This window comes from Lipophrys pholis, assembly GCF_963383615.2.
Source record: "Lipophrys pholis genome assembly, chromosome: 7".
NCBI lineage: Eukaryota > Metazoa > Chordata > Actinopteri > Blenniiformes > Blenniidae > Lipophrys > Lipophrys pholis.
This window is the reverse complement of record NC_137638.1, coordinates 21,832,155-21,852,925: the sequence shown is the minus strand read 5'-3', so window position 1 is coordinate 21,852,925 and position 20,771 is coordinate 21,832,155. Positions and strand designations below refer to the sequence as shown.

The window sequence follows — 20,771 nt, the reverse complement described above, 5'->3', positions numbered from 1 at the left end:
TTAATCATGAGATATTGATTTCATACTCTGCCTGATCTACTAAAGGTTTTGGCATGTAAAAACAGACTCAAATGTAATATTGGGCGCATACACGCGTGTTTTTTTTTTCTTACCCTTGTCCTGTTTGGCAGCTTGGGCAAAACAATATGATGTGATTGAGAACCTTCCGGTGTCAGAACAGTTTTTGCTCTTGCCTCAGGAAGAGACTTGAAGTCTCCTCCTGTTGCTGCCTTTATTAGAGGTTGGCATGGCTGCCGTACACGACCGGGGGGGGAACGCTCAAAGAGAGAGAGAGAAGAGAGAAGATTGAGGGGGGGAGAGAGGGGGGGGGGGGGCAACAACATATAATACTCTTGTTAGTGCTACATATATTATTAACAGTTATCACACTGATCCAAATACTTTCCAACTGCCAACACACACACACACACACACACACACACACACACACACACGCACACACACACACACACACACACACACACACACACACACACACACACACACACACACACCCTTCTCCCATGTTTCTGACCCTGGAGGTCACTCTGAGTCGGCTGTCCATCCAGAACCAGGAGTCCAACCGTCCCTCACCCGCCCAGATCCGGGAGCGAGACAGACCCGGAGCGCCGCAGCGGGCACCCCCACTAGGGAGGAGAAGGCACCCCGCCCCCAGGGCCCCGAAGTCCCACACAAGCCCACCCCGGCACAACGGCCCAGCCGGGGCCCGACGCCTAGCACCCCCACCCCACCCCAGCGGATCCACCACCAGCCCAGAGCAGAACCCCCCACACACATCCCCCAGCACTCCCCAGACCAGTTCTGCAGCCTCCCCAGCATAGACACGAGCGCCTCTCCCAGCCCGCAGAGCAGCCAACCACCCAAGCCACGACGCCCCAGCCACTGACGGCCCCTAGAGCCCCGGAGTGGAGCCACCGCCCCCCCACAGGGCTACATGGTGCATTTAATTATTGGGGACCATGTCGACTCAAATTGTGTTGAATGATTTTTCCTACAAGCAGACATTCTCTCCAATGTGATGTGGTCTCGAAGTAAAGTTTAAATAACTTTACATTCAGATTACTTTTGGATTTCCAGTTCATGAGGATCGCCTTTTTTGCGAGGTTTAGGGAAACCAGGAGCATGCAGGACTCATTTTTTTCTCTTTTAATTTCTGTGAGATCACCTAACAAGCAAAGTGCAGGTGACACTGGAATAGGGTGGCCCAGCTGCTCTTCTAACAGGACAGACCGGCAGTCAAGTCATTTGTGTCAAATGACACAAACTATCCATTTAGTGTATTTGCCTTCATAAATATGGGATATTAGGCGTGTCCCACTGTATAGGGAGGGGTTTTTGGTGATTAATGTCCATTGCACAATGTGATTTACTACATCTGAGAGCACTTACAATGTTTATTCATTGCATCTGTTTTTACAGAATTTGGAAATGTGGTGCAAATCAGCTCAGCCTTTAGCGGACATGTTATTATTGTGGTGAGAGGCTTTCCTCTGCTGGCTGCCCAAGGCTTTTGTTTGCAGATTTTACTAAAAGGAATTAAAATCTCCCCATTTTTGTGCTTGGTGGGCTCAGTGCTTTTAATCACTTCACAATAACCTCAAGCGGTTGAACATGGAAATGATGTAGCTTCAAGCTGGTCATTTTAATATAAACAATGTGTAAAGCATGCAAAATCCCTGTTTAAATACTTTGGACTTGTTGTCACTTATGGTATTATTCTCAGTAGATCACCAAAAGAAAGCATGCAAAGAGAACCCGCAATCTATTTACATGAGCGTACAATTTAGTTTCACTTATGCAGGATCTTGGTAAATCGGGCCCTTGGATTTCCCCCCCCAAAACTCTAAAGAGTTTGTGAATGTTTGATCTGCGATATTACTTTCCTTTACATCCGCGGATGTGTACAAAGGAAAACAGTAGTAAAATAGTCATAAAGTGAGAGAAAGACAGAAGACAAAAAACATGACGCACAGCAGTGGAAGATAGATAAAAGTGTCAGTCCTTGAGTGGAGAGATTCATTTAATTTCAAACGAAAACCCTCAACATAACTAACACTCAGACAGTAAAATCCCAATTTTCAAACAGTCAGATATCTTTAAAATAAGGGGAAGTTTGGCTCACTTCACTATGTACATCATCCAATAAAGGACTAAAACAGATAAACACGTTTTTTCTTTTAAGCAGATTATTATTATTATCTGATTACCTTTGTCAACGAAGGTTATGTTGTCGTCTGTGTATATTTAGTTATTGGTTTGTATGTATGTATGTATGTATGTATGTATGTATGTATGTATGTATGTATGTATGTATGTATGTATGTATGTATGTATGTATGTATGTATGTATTTTCCCAACTTTTCACAAAAACTATTAACCTGAATTGGATGAAATTTTTAAGTAAGATTTGTCATCATCCAAGGACCAATCAATTTTAGATTTTGGGATGTTCACGGCTAATAGTTTTCGAATAAATCCCCAAAAGATTTGAACAAATTTCCCATACAAAGCAGATGAGAGAGGCACCTCACGGAGGAGATCAGAGGAGATCAGCGTCTGTTGCCATGGAGACACTCTGTGCTCACTGTTTCACATAGTGGTGTTGCTACCTGACCTACCTAATCAGCACAAACATGAGCTAATGGCTGTCATACTAGTGATGCTAACTCGGTTCCGCAAACAAATGTGGCGTTGGTGAAGGTATGCGGTCTACCGAGTGCCCGTTCTAGTTACTCTGAGTTTTTTAGATTTTCTTGTTGGTTAAAACAAGTTCATTGCAGGCTACTGAAGATGCTAATCAAATCTGAAATATCCCCTCTCTATTGTGACGAGTTTGTTTGTTTTTCACCAGAAATATGAAAGTTTAATCAAACACACTGCCTTTTTAATTGATACAGTATTTCTGCCTAACTCTCTTGCTGAAAGCTCTTGTGAGGAAAGCCATTTCAAAAACATTTCCTGTTGAATATTACCAATAAATACAATAGTGAATGGTGAATATTTTAAATGTTAATGATGTTTTGTTTTTTTCTTATACATTCAGATGAATAATGTAAAATTCCAATTAAGCAAACACAAACACATAGAGCAAATAGACTTCTCTGTGTTGCATGCAAATTTACATTTTTTACGACAGTATCACTGATGGTCTAAAGTGATGATGTCTGCGTTGAGACAGCCTGCAAACTTAAAATCAAGCAAAATACAAGCAAAAAGTACAGCTGGTAGTGTTTGGATTAAGCATACAAGTTTAAGTGCCCTGATGAAAAAAAGAGTGCTCCACACCGCACCTCCACATATCAAGATACAACAGGGGACTCATTACTGTATCCATTTTGCTTCAACTGTTTCCCCTATCCTTCTGAGCTGAAATATTGGATTTGCTCTCCAAAATCTGTTTAGCTGCAAGCTTTCCTCATTATTTATCATTTCTGACGACAGAGTAATTGATTGTAGCGCTGAGAGAAAACCACAGGCAAACAGATAAGTAATTACACACTTGTTTTCATGGAAATACGTCTCAGTTCGATCACGACACATCAGAAAGGTACTTATAATCACGTCTGTTAATGTTAAACTGTGTAGAGACCCGGGGAATATGTGTTATCTGATCGGTTGATGAGGACAGGTGGATGTGTAGTCTCCAAGAGGAAAGGTGGAAAATTGAAAAATAATCTTTGCTATTTTAAAAGTTTTTGTCTGGAGGGAAGATAAGGGGACAGAAGTTGTGATAGAAATGAAAAAGAATCCTATATTGCTATATATACTGACACTGGGTTTGAAATGAAACGGGACATATGGAGGCTCTTTTTTTTTTTTCCCCTGCACTGCCCCAAGTGATACCTGTGAAACTATTTCACACACGCTTTCACACACACTCTCCTTTTAATGGGACCGTGCAGCCATAGCTGCTCATTTTTGCATATCTTTGAATGGGCTTGCATTTTGCTTGCACTGTACCCTCAGAGACGTAAAGACAAGGAGTACACTTAACCCTGTGGGATCTGTCCCATGGAATAAGGTCAGTAGCTATATTTCTCCTCATCCATATTTCTTCAGCAACAGGGATGACAACAGAGCCTCGGCCGGCTTTGTCAGATGGGCAGAAATGAATTGTGCTCTTCCCTGGTATCGTGCACCTGCATCAGCAGTGTTTCGTCACCAACAATGCGCTGCACTGTCGCATCCTGAACTGACAAGAGCATCGCTATCGGCTGCTGTGAGACAGTTTCTTTTCTTTTTTTTTCCAGGGATGTCTTTGCTGTGATGACAGAGTGGTGACACTCTGTAAAGCTCAGTCGCTCCACTGCTGTACACCTCACACCACTAAGGAGCTGAACTAGAAACTGCTGTGATGCCAATGTAACTTTTAGCAGTGATGGACTAGTTCGGGATTACTTTTGTGAAACTCAACACTGTCACATTTACTGAAGTTTATGTGATGCAAGTTTCTCTCTCTCTCTCTCTCACTCTCTCTCTCTCGCTCTCTCATTTTCTGGAGGACTGTCTCATTAATCAACATTATGATAGAGTATCTTACTCTAACTACCTGAGATATCATCACCAGACCTGAATGAGTAAATGGGTCATTCGACTGACCCACACTGTGCTGACAGCTCGGCTAATGTGTCACGGCAACACAATAAAACAGCTTTGTGCACTCAACTGCCCTTACTGAGAGAGACAATTAAATGCTGTTAGTACCAGAGGTGAAAAGACCAAAAAAATAAATATGCACTCAAGTACAAGTAGCAAACCAACACATCTTTATTCTTTGGTATAAAACACTTTAAGACAACTACAGGGAGCCAACGTGCTGGTACATTGCATAAGTTGCATGCGATCACAGTACTCAAGTAAAAACACAAAGTACTCTTCTGAAAACCACTCAGTGTACGAGTTGAATTTACTGCATTTAATTGCTGTATCGATAAAATTTCAAAACAGTGGTAAACTAAATACCATCAGAGCACATTTCTTTAAGAAACAATAACATTAGATAAAGGTACACAATGGCAGTTTGTTTGGTTGATAAACAGTGATCCAAAAAGTTATTTCCTCTTGAAAAATATTTAAACTGATGAGCCATTGTTATGTAGATCTAAAGGTTTTGGTAACTAAGAGTCATAAAAGTATGAGTAAAGTTACAGGGTGAGATGAGAAAAATGCTTGTAATATTGCCATTAACAAAATACTACTGCCTAATTACAGGATTGTGAATATTTGGGAAATATTTGTATTATCATTTATTTATTTATTATATTGTAGATTCAATTATGTACGGTACAGTGAAGGACAGCACTGCTAACACTGACTTCAGGCTATTTATGACCAACAAACGAGGGTGGAGAAAGTCACAAGATGACCAGTCCCTTAAAAAAAAAAACATTTCTCTAGTTATTTTACAGTGAGTGGGCAGACAAGAACATCGGGTGTATTTAGTGTGTCTCTTGACCTTGTTACTACTTCGGAGAGGACAGCTAGTCCGTTTGGCTCAGCTCGAGAGATTTGACACAGTTTGGCTTTGCTTTGCTCCCTTTCTCATCCAGCACGTTCAGTGTCAGATAGATTTTGCCACTTTTTGGCTCAGTCTGCCCCAATCTGGTTTCTGTCAGGGGGTGTGATGCTGCGCTCCTGCATACCTTCTCTGTATTCTGCTGAAGCAGTCATATTGTTGCCAGGTACAGTTGACTTTTGTGACCTGTGATGCATGTCACGCTGCCACTGTCGGAGCAAAGGCTACCTTTTGACAGATAAAGCAGATGATTGATAGAAGCAGTGTGTGTGTATATATATTTTATATATATATATATATATATATATACACACATTTTCATCTGGGGATGTGTGTGACAGCTCCAGTAAACACTCAGCATCCTGCAAGGATGCCCAGTTTGTCACCATGTCAAAACTATCTGAGAAACCTGTAATAAATTCGGACTACAGCAGTAGTTAGTGGGCAACTGTTGCAAAGTGAAAAAGCATCAAAGCGTTCGGTCCCTCTATGTGACGGATTCAGGAAGAGGCCTCGGATCATTTTGTGCTTGGATGGGATCGCTGCCATTTTGTGTGACTTCGGCCAAGGGTCAGGACGCCAGCGTATGGATCCATCTGTTGCAGTTCTTTGTTGGGTTTAAATTTACCACAGTAAGTGCTGCAGACTTCCATCCATTCATCTCCTATACTACTTCCTCCACCTTATGGTCGCCGGAGGCTGTAGCTGCTCCCAGCTTATAGCAGACAAGAGGCAGGGCACACCTAGGGCAAGTCAGTCGGCCACAGCACAAACAAAGCCACACAGACTCTTTGTGGTCTGAGGGAGCAGAGTGGAGTTGTTTGGAAAAACCCACACATGAAAGGAACATGCAAACCCCACACAGAAAGGCCCCCAAACCCAGAATAATCTCGCTTCAACACTAAGTGAGAGAAATAGAAATGTTCAAAAAACTGAAATAAAATCACTTTAAGATCAACAGTTCAGTGAAAGTTTCACGGTTTGTTTATGGTCATCCGAGGGACAAGAGACAAGAGAAAACATGCAAACTCCACACTGAAAGGCCACCAAGCCATTTAATGCAACCGTCTTTACCATTACACCAGTGTATGGTGTCTGATTTCTGTATATCAAACACTTAAGTGAAGGAAACAGGTGAAAACACAGAAATAATGAAATAAATAAAACCACTTTCTTATCAACATTCTAGCAAAAGCTGTGTTATTATGACAACAAGAAAAACCAAAAAGTGACATCTCTGCCTCACAAACTCATGGGAAGCAGTAGGTGCAATCTCATATTCTTAAAAAAATCAATAATACTTCACAATATGTGTTTCGTCTAGCATCGTGAGCAACTAAAGTAGCGACCAGAGAGAAAGACGCTGGACAAGTATGGCTCTTTTTTTGTTGTCATTTCAGTATCTTAAGTGAAAAAACACTTTAACAAAGACAACTGGGGTAAATGAAAGGATGAATGCAAAGGGCACGTCACAGGCCCTCTGTTCAACCACACAGTGGAACAACAGCATGACGACCCTCAACTTGTAGCAACAGAGTTGTTTTTAACAAGATTCCTTTATTCATTGTCCTCCTGCTCTTAGTCTCAGTGTTTTACGGGTGATATGTTTATCAAAAGCATCTTGAGTGTTGTATGAAGCTTGTAGTATACTGGATTTGGATAGACCTCTATATATAGGGTTTTAATTATGGAAAACAAAGACACATCAGTCACCTGAACTTTCAGTTCAAAAGCAATACTCATACCACTAGGATTTCTTGGATTTGTTCAATATACACTTCACTACATCACCATCAGATACTTCATTAGCTGTGATCCAGTGTGATTGAGTGCAACAGCTCTGCTGTAATTCTGCCCTTACAAAGGGAAAAAAGAAGGTCCACTCAAGCTGGAGATGATGAAGAGGCTTTAAATTGAAGATGAATTTGTTTTCGGGCTTGTACTTTGTGATAATGTTGAGCAGGACAGCATGGAGATTAGTCTTTCAGGGTGCAGTATACCATGCATTGTTGAGAAGCAAATCATTGTTAAAAGGTCATAAACCTGATAAGAATCCAATGTATTTGTCATGAAGACATATAACAATACTAAAATATATTTTCATCACTGAACCATAACAGGTGTAACTAGTGCATGGCTTCATATGAAGACTCATCAGAGTTCTAGGTTCATAGATCCCAACAGCTGATAGCAATGGTGACTTTCTTTAACACCAGAAAGGATTTATGTATTTATCATTTTTACGCAGTGTATGCATGGTGCATGAGTTTGGTTATTCATTTTAATCCCACTATCGATGCAAAAGTTTTGGCTGGCCTGCTTTTCTTAGTATTTAAAAGACATTTATTTGATGTTTTTTTCTTCTTCCTGTCTGTAGGTAGAGTAGCTTTGATCGCTATGAAAAAAAGTATAGATTTTACCAGACCAGACGAAAACAGATCAAATTAATGGATTTTAAAATCAAAGTAACACAGAACTTTCACATATCGCAGTGATTAACTCTAAACTCTCACACCACTGCAGGTAGTAGACACTGGTTGAAAGCAGATTTCCTGGATTTTAAAAATGAAAGATATCATTGACAATTCAGATCCTCAGCAAGAAAGACGTTTTTACTTAGTAAAATTTTTATACACTTCTGTAGGTAGATTGATGCAATCTGATTTTATACCATCTCTGTCATAAATCCTGAATTTACAATAATCTTCACTACTGGTTGACATCAGCTGCATTTATAAGGAAATTTTTTTTGTCAGTCTGACTGAATTCTTTCCAATGCTAGGATCCGGTTGCTTCGTTAATATGAACACTGAATAAACTATTCGGAATGTTGTGTTGGTTTATACTCACCAACTTTGCTTTGGTCCCACCATCATTCTCAAAACACCGGCGTGTGCACGTGGTCACATCTTCGACGTTAGGCTGAAGTGACGTCACAGACATGCATGCAAAGCCCCCACTGTAAGAAGTAACCCAATGTGTCGTTTACACGGACAGCGATCGGATCAAAAACTGGACTACAACACCCCCTTACGATCCGATTTTATTTTCAATCAGATGGAGAAAATATAATCAGATCGAAGTGCAAATTTAATCGGGTTGGCAGTTAACCGGATTACTTTTGGTCCATGTAACCACAGCTCGTGTCAAAGGGGTTTAATATGGGGTAGTAATTGGTAGTGGTGTAAAGGTCGTCTGCATAGTGTTGAGAGGTTTTTGTTGTATTTAGTCTCCCTCTGTATGGTATTAGAGTGTGCAACATATTACAAAGAAATATTGACATAATAACAAATATATATTTCTTTGACTCACAGCACGTTCGTAAAGGCAACGTATTGCAAAGATGTTTTTCTGCATCACAATAGTGTGAAAAGTAGACATGATAAAGTGGCGGGTGAGAGTAATAACTACACTATCTTCAAATGAGAGTTTGAACACGAGTGAAGCCAGTGGGGGGGAAAAAAAAAACAAAAAAAACATTGCACCTGCATTTTTTGTCGCAGCAGAAGTCTTGATAGGAGTGCAGCGTGAGATGAGCCCTGGGGAAATCTGTTGACAATCATCCTTCTACCTAAAACCAGCTTCGTCCTATAAAGTTGAACGCAGTAAGTGATATTAATGTGCATTTTCTCCAGTTCCTAATCAAATTGTACCATGACCCAGTGGGAATCTGAGAAATCACACCAAAAGATGAAGTATCGGCGGTGCCACAGAATGGCGTATCAGTTCTGTTACATTAACCCTCCCAGGTTAGTAAGTTCACAAAGTGAATCCTGTTTGCTTGTTCGATGTGGCTCGACTCCTTTCTTTGATAGATGTAGAAACTTTGGATGGCTGCAGAAAACAATTATTATTAAACAAAGCAAATGGTGAAAATTGCTCATCACGGCTTCTCGGGGTGCACGTTGATGTCTTCAAATTGCTTGTTTTTGTCTGAGTAAAGGTTTGAAAACGGCTGAAAGTATTCAGGAAACCATCATGGAAAACAAACAAGCAATTTTGTTGTTGGATACCGAAAACAATTCTCATTTTTCTTCAACCCCCTTTGTTCAAAGAGCAAGTGTTACAATACAGAATCATCTTTTTTCTTTCCAGCCCTGTAGTCACATCCTCAGTTCGAGAAGACATTGTGTACAAGGAGCTTTCCTCCGCAATTCACCCTTATCAAAGCCCAAATGTACGCCATATTACATTCAGTGTGAAAAGATATCATTGACTGTAATTGTTAATATACTCAATGTGAGTTGTATTCTGTTCTCTTGACCCAGCGCTGAGCTAATTAAATTATTAGGAGCAGAGAGCAGCGTAGAATCCTGCATTCAGGAGCCCCTCCAGGAATTAAGTTGAACATCCCTTAGTTAGACCTTCTAACTCTGCGCTCTAAGCCTTTCACCTCTCTGCTCAGCGTGCCCACCATCCAATTAAATCCAGGAAGCAGAGGAAAAAGGAACATTGCAAAACCCATGCTGAGCACGATGTTAGACTGAGTTTTTTTTAACATTGTCTTCATAACAATTACTAATATTTAAGCACTTAAATCGTTTTTGTTTTTTTTTCTTTTACTGTTGGGAGTTTTGGCACGCATCTCTGCTTCTGTTTTTGTGCAAGATTGGATTTGTGTATGCTTCCAACTGTCCCCATGTGTATTCATATTACTTTGTTTATAAGCTTCGTTATTTTGTGGAGAATTTTCCAATCAGTTTACCCTTCGTCCTGCCTGTGCTTTTCTCTCTGTGGGTCAGTAATGAGAGTTGTTCCAAGCTCACTTATCAAACGCCCTTTGAAACCGTCAGCATTTCTCCGACAGGTTTGAATTAAACAACAATAGAGCATCTTTGTAGTTTCAGTTCGTTATTGGTTTAGTTATTCCTCACTTACGTGGCGGTAATGAACAAGGAAGCAGGCTATTGACGCAATACTGGGCAGGCGGGCCTACATTGCACATCTTGTTCAACTATTTCAATATGTCCTCCATTATTGCCACTGATGGTAAAAGAAAAAAAAAGAAAGCTGGATGGTGGGAGCCCATAAGGAAGCTGCAAAAGCTTTGAATTTCACAAGAAACAACTTCGCTTGAAGGCAACAGCTCAAGCATTTAGAAGTGTTTCTGATGATTTCAAATTCCTTTGGACGCCATTTTTCCACCTCCACGTATGCACATTTATTCTCACTCTAATATAGAGGGTTCTGTCATCATTTCCCTTTACCGTCTCTCAGCTATATGATGGTTTCTTTTGCAGCAATAATTTTATCCTCTGAGGTAAAATTCAATAGATCCCCAAGAACAGAAGACTTCATGAACTCTGCTGATCCGCTTCCGACAACATTTACGTTTTTTTCACTTTAGCAGAGCGAGGCTGAGGGAGATGATGTTGTAGATTCAACGCAACCTCTTCTTCCAGTCTGGAAACCCCACAGCGACAGGGAGTACAGAGCTAATGACTGATGAGCCCTTTGACACAGAAATGCTTGACATGCTCCTCGGGGTCTGGACTAAAGACTTCCCTAACAAGCTCTCACACTCTCACCCTGGGCCATATTAAATCCAAACTTTGGCACCTTTCCTAATTACTGAGAACATAGCGGGAGCCGAGAGCCTCTTCCTAACCTGGGCTGAACTCCCCTCTGCAGCACAGTGTCCCCCGAGAATGGGATGATATATGAAATGCAGAATTCAAATTAGGCTGACTGGAAGCAATTACAGGGAAGGAAGATCCCTTACTCTTTGGGAAAAAAAGGGATCAAAATCCTGATACGGAGTATGTGAACGTTTTATCCGCATCCTGCTATTTATGCGTGCGAGGTCCACCTCTCATTGTCTCTCACATTTTTCTCAGTAGAGCACGAGTCTAAGATAATTTTTCTTACCTCCACCTGTCTCCCTTTCGGCATTTCCCATCACACGTTTTACCTAAGTGCTTTCCCACATCTCTTTCTTTCCCCCTCCTTCGTTCTCACCCTGCTTATACTGTGTGTACACAAAGAACAGACAGTTATTTCCATTAGACTAAAACCAGTGGGGTCTAATTTAGGATTGCCATAAAGTTGAGAGCCTCATTAAAGGCTTATTTACAGTCAAAATGCAAAACCACAATAAGCAACAACATCGCTTCTTCCACTGTTGACATCAACGAAACATTACAAGAGCACAATTGTTAATCCATTTAAGAATAAACAAGAATAAAAACAATTGCTTGGTAAATTAAGGTTTTGTATTCCCTAAAAATATCAGTATGTCACACTGTGCTTGCCGAGAGTTTACCTGCTACTTTACACGACTTCAAGTGTGCACTCCCCTTCATGAGGGACTCATTAAATATTTGATTAAAAAAAAGGAAAAATTACGATAAACGCACTGTTATGTACTATGTACATCTAATAAAAATGTTAAAACTGAGTAAGTTTTTGCTTAAAAGGGTCTCTAAATGGAATAGGTGTGTCACTGGATTCATGTTTCAAAATCTTTGTTTGAACCATGGAGAATTAAAAAACAATTTATCTTCTTGTGACAGATTTAATTAAAAAATATCAGGTGTATAGTTTACAACTTTCATGACTTTTACACTTACAGTTTTGCACAAACAATGATCGTATCATTTTGATTATGTCCTGATTCCACTTACAATAAGCATGTGTTGTTTCATGATGTGATTTTTAGTCGTCTCAAAAATCACAAGAAAACAAACGTGCCAGGAAAAGTCATGTCCCACCTTTTGTATCTGCTGCTTCCACTTTCTTTCTTGCTTCATAGTTAGAAAAACCACAGCTCCATACTGAGTACTACTGCCCTAACATGCAAGATGCTATTTGCATTAATATACTCCAGAAATGACTCGCCAGACACATGAGGCACTGTCTAATGTTTTAAATATCTGTAAGAGTATATGACATTATGTTGTGTCATTACTTTTGTGATTTGTGCAAGTTAAATGCGTTAATGCACTGCATCCAGGACAGGTGATATAAGCGAAGATGAATCATCATTATAAATGTTTTTATAACATCGAACAAGTCTGACAGGAATGCTGCTATTCTCTGTCACACAGTCTTTTGGGGGTTTTAGAAAATAGCTGAAAGTATAAAAAGAATACATTCAGTGAGCAATGATTCACAGGGTGAAATCCCTTTTTGATGACAAGGATCACAGAATGATGCCCAGACTGGTTTGAGCTGAAAGAAAGGTAACAATAACTCAAATAACAACTTGTTACAACCAAGGGCTGCACCAGAGCAACTCCGCAGGCACAACACATTGACAATTGAAGCTGATGGGCTGCAGCAGCACAAGACCACACAGGGTGCCGCTCCTGTCAGCTGAGAGGACGAAACTGAAGCTAAAGCGAGCACTGGCTCATCAAATTGGACAATGGGCGATATGAACAACACTGCCTGGTTTGATGAGTTTCGATTTCTGCTGCAACTTTCAGTCAGAAGGGTCAGAATTTGGCGTAAACAGCATGAATCGTCCTGCTTTGTGTCAACATTTCAAGCTGCTGTTGGTGGTGTGACAGTGCGGGGCATATTTTCCTGGCACACTTTGAGCCCCTTGGCACCAATTGAGCATCATTTATACCCAGCAGCCTCCCTACGTATTCTTGCTGACCGTGTGTGACCCTCTACGATCACAGTGTACCCATCTCCTAATGGCTGTTTTCAACGGAGTAACACCGTGTTACGGAGCTCACCATTTCACATTATTTAAACAATCTCCACAGTCGGTAGGTCTCAGTGAAATAGAGCTCCTTCGGGACGTGATGCAGCAGAGGATTTATGTCATGAAGGTGCTGCCCCACAAATTTGCAACAGGTGTGTGAGCCTTTTCATCTCAATATGGATCAAAATCTCTGAGGAATGTTTCCAGTACTCTGTTGAATCTTTTCCAAGAAGACTTCAGGTCGGTTAAGTGGTCGCAGAGAGTACATTCATCTGCTTTGCAGCAAGTAGACACGACGGTATAACAGGAAAAACATTATTTATGAGTTAGAATGCACTTAATGACATTGATTGCATTTATAGTATCTAACAGTCAATCAGTGCACTCACGCACTCCTCTATCTGCTCATTCAGCCAGCGCCTCACTCACTCATTAATGTATAGCACAGCGGCCAGCAAGGTAAGTTAATAGATATGTGGAGACTATTGTGATGCTCAGTGCTGTTGATTGCACTGCCGATGGGGTGGGTTAATTATCGCCAACAGGAGTTGCACATCTTTCCTGAATTAGGCTGGATTAATTGAAAGCCCTCCAGAATGTCTCTGTAAGAGGTTGTCCAATCTGTTAGTATGTGTCCTCTCATTTCAGCTCGGTATCTGTCATCGTCCACTACTGTAATCAACTGTGCAAATCTCCTCTCTCCCCTCTTAAAGCTTTTTCCATTTTTATATGTCCTGTATCATTAGCTTATCAACCCCTTTCTACTCACCATATAGCAGAATAAGTTTGCTAAAAACCTTTATTGTAATGCACTTGGAAAATCAATTATAACTCGGTAACACAATACTGAACATCTCCCCCTCCCTCCTCCACCCCAGTGCTTCCTCGCTCTGCTCTCCTCCTGCTCCTGCCGTCATCTTGTTTGTGTGTTAGCACATCAGAGCCATCAAGTGGGCTTTGTGTCTTATGTTTGCCCCCAGGACATCTTTTGGGGTTGAGCACCAAATTCAATCTCAGCTGCCCAATCAAAGGTAGTAAAAATCCGTCCATCGCTGCAGCCTCAAAAGTGGCTTCAGCCCTGCTTGGTCAGATAAATCGTAGTAGCTCATCCTTCTGCTATTTTCTTTTCATCCTGGACCCCCCCAGTGGCCCACATTAGAGCCTGCAGATGGCCAGGGGAGATTTAGGAGCTGCAATCCATCAATGTAATGTAGCCTGAACCACTGGACAGCAGCCCTGCTAACTTCTACTCCAGCTGGGCCGTACTAACCCTCTTCAGGACCCGCTTCAGCCAAGCTTGGCCCACTTTAGTAAACTTTGGCCTTCTTCGTTCATGGCTCAAGTGAGCGATCGCTTTAGCTTTCATTTTAATCGCGGATCAGACAAGTTTCCCTTGCTCCACGAGGTTGGCTCACCGTCTCACATTCTGCCTCTTAGGTTTAATGTTTATTACAGTTGCATAAGTAAATGATTTGAGCGCAGTTCTGTCTGCCTTTTCTGCCACTTGTACTAACAAGACTTAGGATGCGGTGCTGCCAGACATCTGTTGTGGAGTGTTTATCCTCTCTTTTCAGAGAGTGGTAGGATAAACAAGTTTCTTTGATGATTCAATGATGTCTTATTTTAATAAGAGTCAAGTTAATGCTTTTATTATTTGAACAAAGGAGAAGAGGTTTTCCCTGGCCGCCTGTGACAAACACTGAGTGAGACAGCACTACTCTGAACACCTACATGTGTTGAACTCAGAACATTTCTCTCAACGCCCGGTCCGTTTATCACAGCGCCTGCTACATTAACCTTGATACATCTAAATGAAAGCTCTGGTTAACGGAAAGCTAGATTAAGTGTGCTTTCTTCTCCCAGTGATAAACTCCTGATATTCCCCTTCTGTTATTCTTCAGTGGCGGTGAGTTTCATTTTATCTGATTTGATCTGAAACCACACAATCATTAATTTCGGAGGTTTGCTTATTCCTCCCCGTCTCCTGCTGTGGTCTATGTATCCCCATTTTTAGGATTGATAACATGCAATGCACCACTTGGAAACAATACGGCACAAGCCTCTGAAATAAATGGTCTCCCTGCTCTGGGCTCTCTGATAGACACGGAGTGAGATTGGTTCTGTTGAATAAGAGATGAATCTCTTTGAGTGTCACCAGGCTGCCACGACCTCTGAAATATCATTATCTACAGGGGAAGGAGGTTAACTTCTCTAATAAAGCCTGAATACAAGAGAGGGGTACCACAAGTGAACACGAGTTGGCTTTATTACTGATATAGCTCAGGAAAAGGTGTGTTTGTGTTTTTTGTTGTTTTTTTCTCTCTCTATCTTTTTATTTTTTTATTGCTTAATGCAGCCATATGTGCCGTATCTCAGGACACCCGAACATATCTAATAACATAATCTGTTTTCCACAACTACGATATACCGCCTGAGGGGTAATTGCTGTGTTTCAGTTTGTGATTACACGGAAAAAGAATGAAGGGGACTTGATCTTGCACTTGAACCACCCAATAAGTGGATTGTTCACCATTAAGTATATCACAGCATACAGTCTTTGGCAAGTCCTTGAACGTTGCATGTTTCAAGCATATGTTACAGTATTTAGTGTTGTTTCCCCCGCTGGCTGATGCTTGCATCAATATGCTCTCTTGTCAATATTTTCCCAAGGACTTCTGCTTGCTTTACAGTATGTCTATTGAACAAATGGGGAATGGAAGGGAGGGGATGTGCTATCCTTAAATGTTAAATAACAAAACCATTTGAAAAGACATTATTTGTCAGAAGTGCAGGTTACTTGCTGAGACAACTTTAGAAATGTACTGCAATTGTAATAATCACATCACACTATTACCTGTAAATGAATAATTCATTAACATCCAATTTGGAATCATACCTTAATTCATTCATACTTCACTCAAGGTCTGAAAGAGAATGAATCAATAATTCAGTTTGAGTGGAAGAGGCGGCTGCAGGCATCCCTCCAGTGGCTTACGGTCGGTCGGAGGAATAGATGATATTGAAAAGTCTTCTCCAGTGCTGAAGTCAGAGATTCAAGGATTATTGTTTTATTTGTTCGCACTACTTTGCGGCCAAGTTCAGTCTAAACTATACCAGATTAATGATGTTGAGTCAGAGCCTCAGTGGAAAGATTCTTATCCTTGTGCTGACATTAAATTCAGGTTTCGCTTAAATGTTACCAGAAATCCTCCAACCAGTGCTTCATAATTTATGTTTGTATTAAAGTAGATTTTCATAAAAAGGTGTTCAAGTAGATATTTTTTAATATTGTTATGGTCATATTTGAGTCAACACTGTTTTAAGGTAAGGAAATATTATCTGTTTTGATATGCAATGATAAATAGTTTACATTAGCATATAATAGCCAATTATAGATTCAATATTTAAGCTTATGTTTATTAAATCTAAAACAAACATCAGTCCATCCCTCCATATTCTATACCACTTTATCCAGGTCAGGGTCATGGAGAGCTGAGGTTGAGCCCAGCTGTCTATGGACAAAAGCAGTGCGAACACTCCACAGGTTGCCAGTCTGTCACAGGAGCAACCCAGACTTACACGCAAACCTATTCAGAGTCAATAATAATCCTCAAACATATGGGTTTTTTTTTAACTATGGGAGGGAACCAGAGTACTCTGAGAAAACCTCTGCCAGACAGGAGACAGAAATAATTATGAATACTGGAAAATGTCTTTACTCTCTTGCTCTCTTTTTTGTGTGTCTTCTTTCAGGAATGCTCACGGTAGCCCCAAAAAGTTTCCACTGCCCTGATGCTGAGAGAAACTGCAACCCCTGTCTTGATGCAGCTAAAGCATGCAACCTCAACAGCAGCTGCAAGAGGCAACGCTCCACCTACATCTCAGTCTGCAGCAAAGAGGACCCCAACAAAGGAGAGACCTGCAGCAGGAAGCGCTGCCACAAGGCCTTGAGGTCATTCCTGGACCGCGTTCCCCCTGAGTTCAGCCACCGGCTGCTTTTCTGCCCCTGCCAGACTGAGGGCTGCGCTGAGCGACGCAGGCAAACAATTGTGCCCGATTGCTCCTATAAAGATAAGGAAAAGCCCAACTGTCTGGAGCTACAGAGGGTCTGTCGCCAAGATGCTCTCTGCAGGTAAAAAAAAAAAAGAAAGAAAGAAAGAGAGCGTGGCTTGAAAGGGCAGAAGATGAGTGTATCGTGATGTATGTGTTGAGTGTGAGAAGTGGCATTGAAAATGCAGTATGTGGATGCAATTCTGTGCACGTCTGTTTGTATGTGTGAATAGTACATCAGTTTGACAAAATATCATGCTGTAAGACACGCTACCTTAATCAAACATGTGGGCCATTACCATCCTATATTCGTAGAAAAAAGGAGGAAAACAGAAAATTGGATCCATGTTCTTCTTTGATGGCAATTTATTTCCTCCCACATTGTCCTAAAGTTTTATATTTTTCTTTTGTAACTTGGCCTGTGAAATAATTAGACCTTCAGAGAAGCCGTGGCTATGAGACAGCAGGATGAAGATGTGAGTCTAAGTTGAAGGGACAACTCTCAATTAAGCTGAACAAAACATTAGTGGATCATTTTGCCTACATGGAGCCTCTATTGGATTCAAGCCGCCAGATTCAATTCACACTCACCCAGCCGTGACATGTTTCCTTGTGTTAGTGCTGCTGAGAACAGGTGAAACACAGTGGTTGTGGCCAAAGCAGCTGTCAGGATCTTTTTACCTCCAGAAGCATGCAATACATCCGGCCATCAGTCGGCTGCACATCCAGCTGGTTGAGGGAGATGTGCACTGCATTCATTAGTCTGACAGCATTAAAATTTTGACATTTGAGCAATTCTGAGTATTTAATAGCTCATTTATGAGCCTAATGGAGTTCAACCAAGTGTTTGCCCCCTTGAAAGCTCACCGCTAAAAATAATACTCGTGGTGTCAGAATTAACAGAGAGGAAAACTTTTTGCCACTTTTTCCCTGTGACAGATGATTAGGCAGCTGATACGATTCAGTGACAATCAGCAACGGGTCCTGGCAGTGTTTGTGGCATTCAGTCACCAAGTCGCCGTCCAACCTTAGCAGGCATGGAAGACGATCGAGCCTCTGTGGCTCGTTACTCGCTGTAACTGCTTTAAAATCAGACAGACACAGCAACTTTTCCTTCTTTTTTTTTCAAGTGCTTTTAATTATCAGCCGAGTCTGTGCTGACAGAACCACAGTTTGGTTAAGAATAACAATAACTTATCGTAAAAGATTGAGATCATTTTATCAAGTGATAGCTCTGAGACCAGTGATGCTGTGTAACTTCCCTTCACCTCTTTAGAGGTGAGCAGTCGTGCAGACCTGGGCGTTAATGGCAAAAATGTAATTTGTCTCCACCAACACTAAATCTAACCACCATGCTGCTAAAGAGTGAAACTCTATTGCCTCTCCTTCAATTTATGATTGTCTCGATAATTACCTGCTTGCCTGCATTGTGTAATCTGTTTTCAGCCTGAGTTGCTTTCGTTGACCTTTAGGCCCCCAAGTGTCTGCTGTGCACCTTCTTATTGGGAAAGATGAAATAGGCCGTTAAAGCTCATTATCTGTGGCTGCGTAATGCCCCACTGAGGTCAACAGCTCGATGAGCATGTATACACTCACACAGTATGGGCAAGAGCTCACCTGTGCACCAGCAGGCCAACAACCACTCAGAAGCCACACGCAAACACACACACAGCCCACTTTGAGCTTGAATATAATTTTAATAATCCACCGTGCATTCCCCTGCAGGGACCAAGTGCTGCAATGCAAGCAAATGCCACCACGATTCAATTACAGTGAGACATCATTGGTCAGTGCTGAGCTGCCACTACTCTCTGATTGGTGATTGCATCCTTTCACGAGTTGTCCACAGTCACGGCCGTCCTGTGAGATATCCTTCAATTCTCCTCTGTCTGCGTCTGTGTCCTCTGTCTGTTATATGACATCACAAGTCATGACAGGACTGTTGCGTGTCCTGAAAGACCTTTACAGACTCTGATCTCATTGCACTGATTGAGATATTGCATTAGGCAACACACAATTTTCTCCACGTTCAGTATGCTTTACGAACAGATTGGCTTTAAAACCAATTTGTCATGCTAATGAAGACAAAGTCAAAAGATTGGGGTTTGTTTTTGCAACCTTGGCGATGCATGCTCCAGAATATCCTTAGAAGGCTTACTTTCACAACTTTCTAAATGCATAACTCGCAGCACATTCCAGAAGAAACTTTCCCTGGCTCCACAGTCCCCCTCTCTGAGATGTGTTGATAAAAGTAGGAGGAAGATCATTCAACGACAAGCCTGTTTTCCCTGGGGAAGCCTGTCTGACTCCAAACAGGGGATACACAGCTTGCCCAAACCTATTTCATTTTAACACAAGAGATGGGTCGAGGGACGAGAGGGAATGGGAGGAGGAAAGACGAGGGAGGGAGAGATAATGAGACAGGGAGGAGGGGAGGGAGGGTCGCAGAATCGATCTGGGCCGTAAAGCTACTGCAGCGGGTTGGAGGTCAGTAGTTTGGTCACACGGCTATGGATCTCCGCAGCAAACTCTGCAGGCCATCTCAAAGCCAAGCTGAGGTCCCTCTAACACACTCCAGTGAAGAAAGGGTCACGGCTTAAAACACACTCAAGTCCAAACATCCTTAAAAATGTATACTTACCTTCTTTATTATTTATTTCAAACTGGTGTTGGCCAGAAATTTCATACCTTGCACTAATAAAAATGTGCTCAAATACTGTTTTTGGAGTTTTACCTAGAGTAAGCTATCTGCCAAATTGGCTATGATTTTACCTTTGGAGACCATTCAGATGATTCCAGTTGGAGAGCACAGCTCCATCAAACAAATAATAAATATTTGAAATAATTTCAAATGTGTAATTCTGGCTTGGGCTGAGGTGGCATATTGCACTAGAAGATTGTATTCTCCCTCTGCTCCCTGCGGAGGCAATTGTTGACATATGCTGGAGATCTAGGGACTGTAGATGGACAGAGAACAAACACTAAATAGAGCGACTCTTATTTCTTACACCTGGTTGTACCTCTGCTGCAGCTACTACATTATTGCCTCCCGTAATCCCGCACAAACAGACAAAACAGACATTTCTGTGCATGTTGCGGTTCCCTTTTCCTTTCACACCGTCTTCTCACTGGCTCTTCACCCTGTGTTGTCACAATCTGTCCAAAGGCTCCAACATCTATTCATTTGGGAATGCTGAGTCTACAGAGTGACAATGGACTATATTTGGACATGCTGTTTTGAGAAGGGTGTGTGTGTGTGTGTGTGTGTGTGTGTGTGTGTGTGTGTGTGTGTGTGTGTGTCGGTGTGTCGGTGTGTCGGTGTGTGTGTGTGTGTGTGTGTAATCTCCCTATCCATTTCCATGTCAGTTCATGTAACACAGGCCCAATGAAGCCGAACCCAAAGAGCATCGAGTTGTGTGCGTGTTCTGTATTGATTGACTGTGGGATCAATGCAACACTTCTATCTTTGATTTATTTCCCCTGGTCTACTGGCTCAGTGGGTGCTCTTTGATTGAGTTCTTTGGCCACTG

At 41.5% G+C, this 20,771-nt stretch overlaps 1 protein-coding gene across 2 annotated transcripts in view; it reads left to right on the top strand.

Moving 5' to 3' along the window:
- LOC308112593 (GDNF family receptor alpha-2-like) overlaps nucleotides 1-20,771 on the top strand; it is a 59,738-nt gene that overhangs the window by 17,944 nt on the left and 21,023 nt on the right. For both annotated transcript variants that reach the window (XM_080468253.1, XM_080468254.1), the window contains one exon: nucleotides 16,945-17,323. In XM_080468253.1, the coding sequence (XP_080324379.1) occupies nucleotides 16,945-17,323 (379 nt within the window). The remainder of the gene's footprint in view (nucleotides 1-16,944; nucleotides 17,324-20,771) is intronic.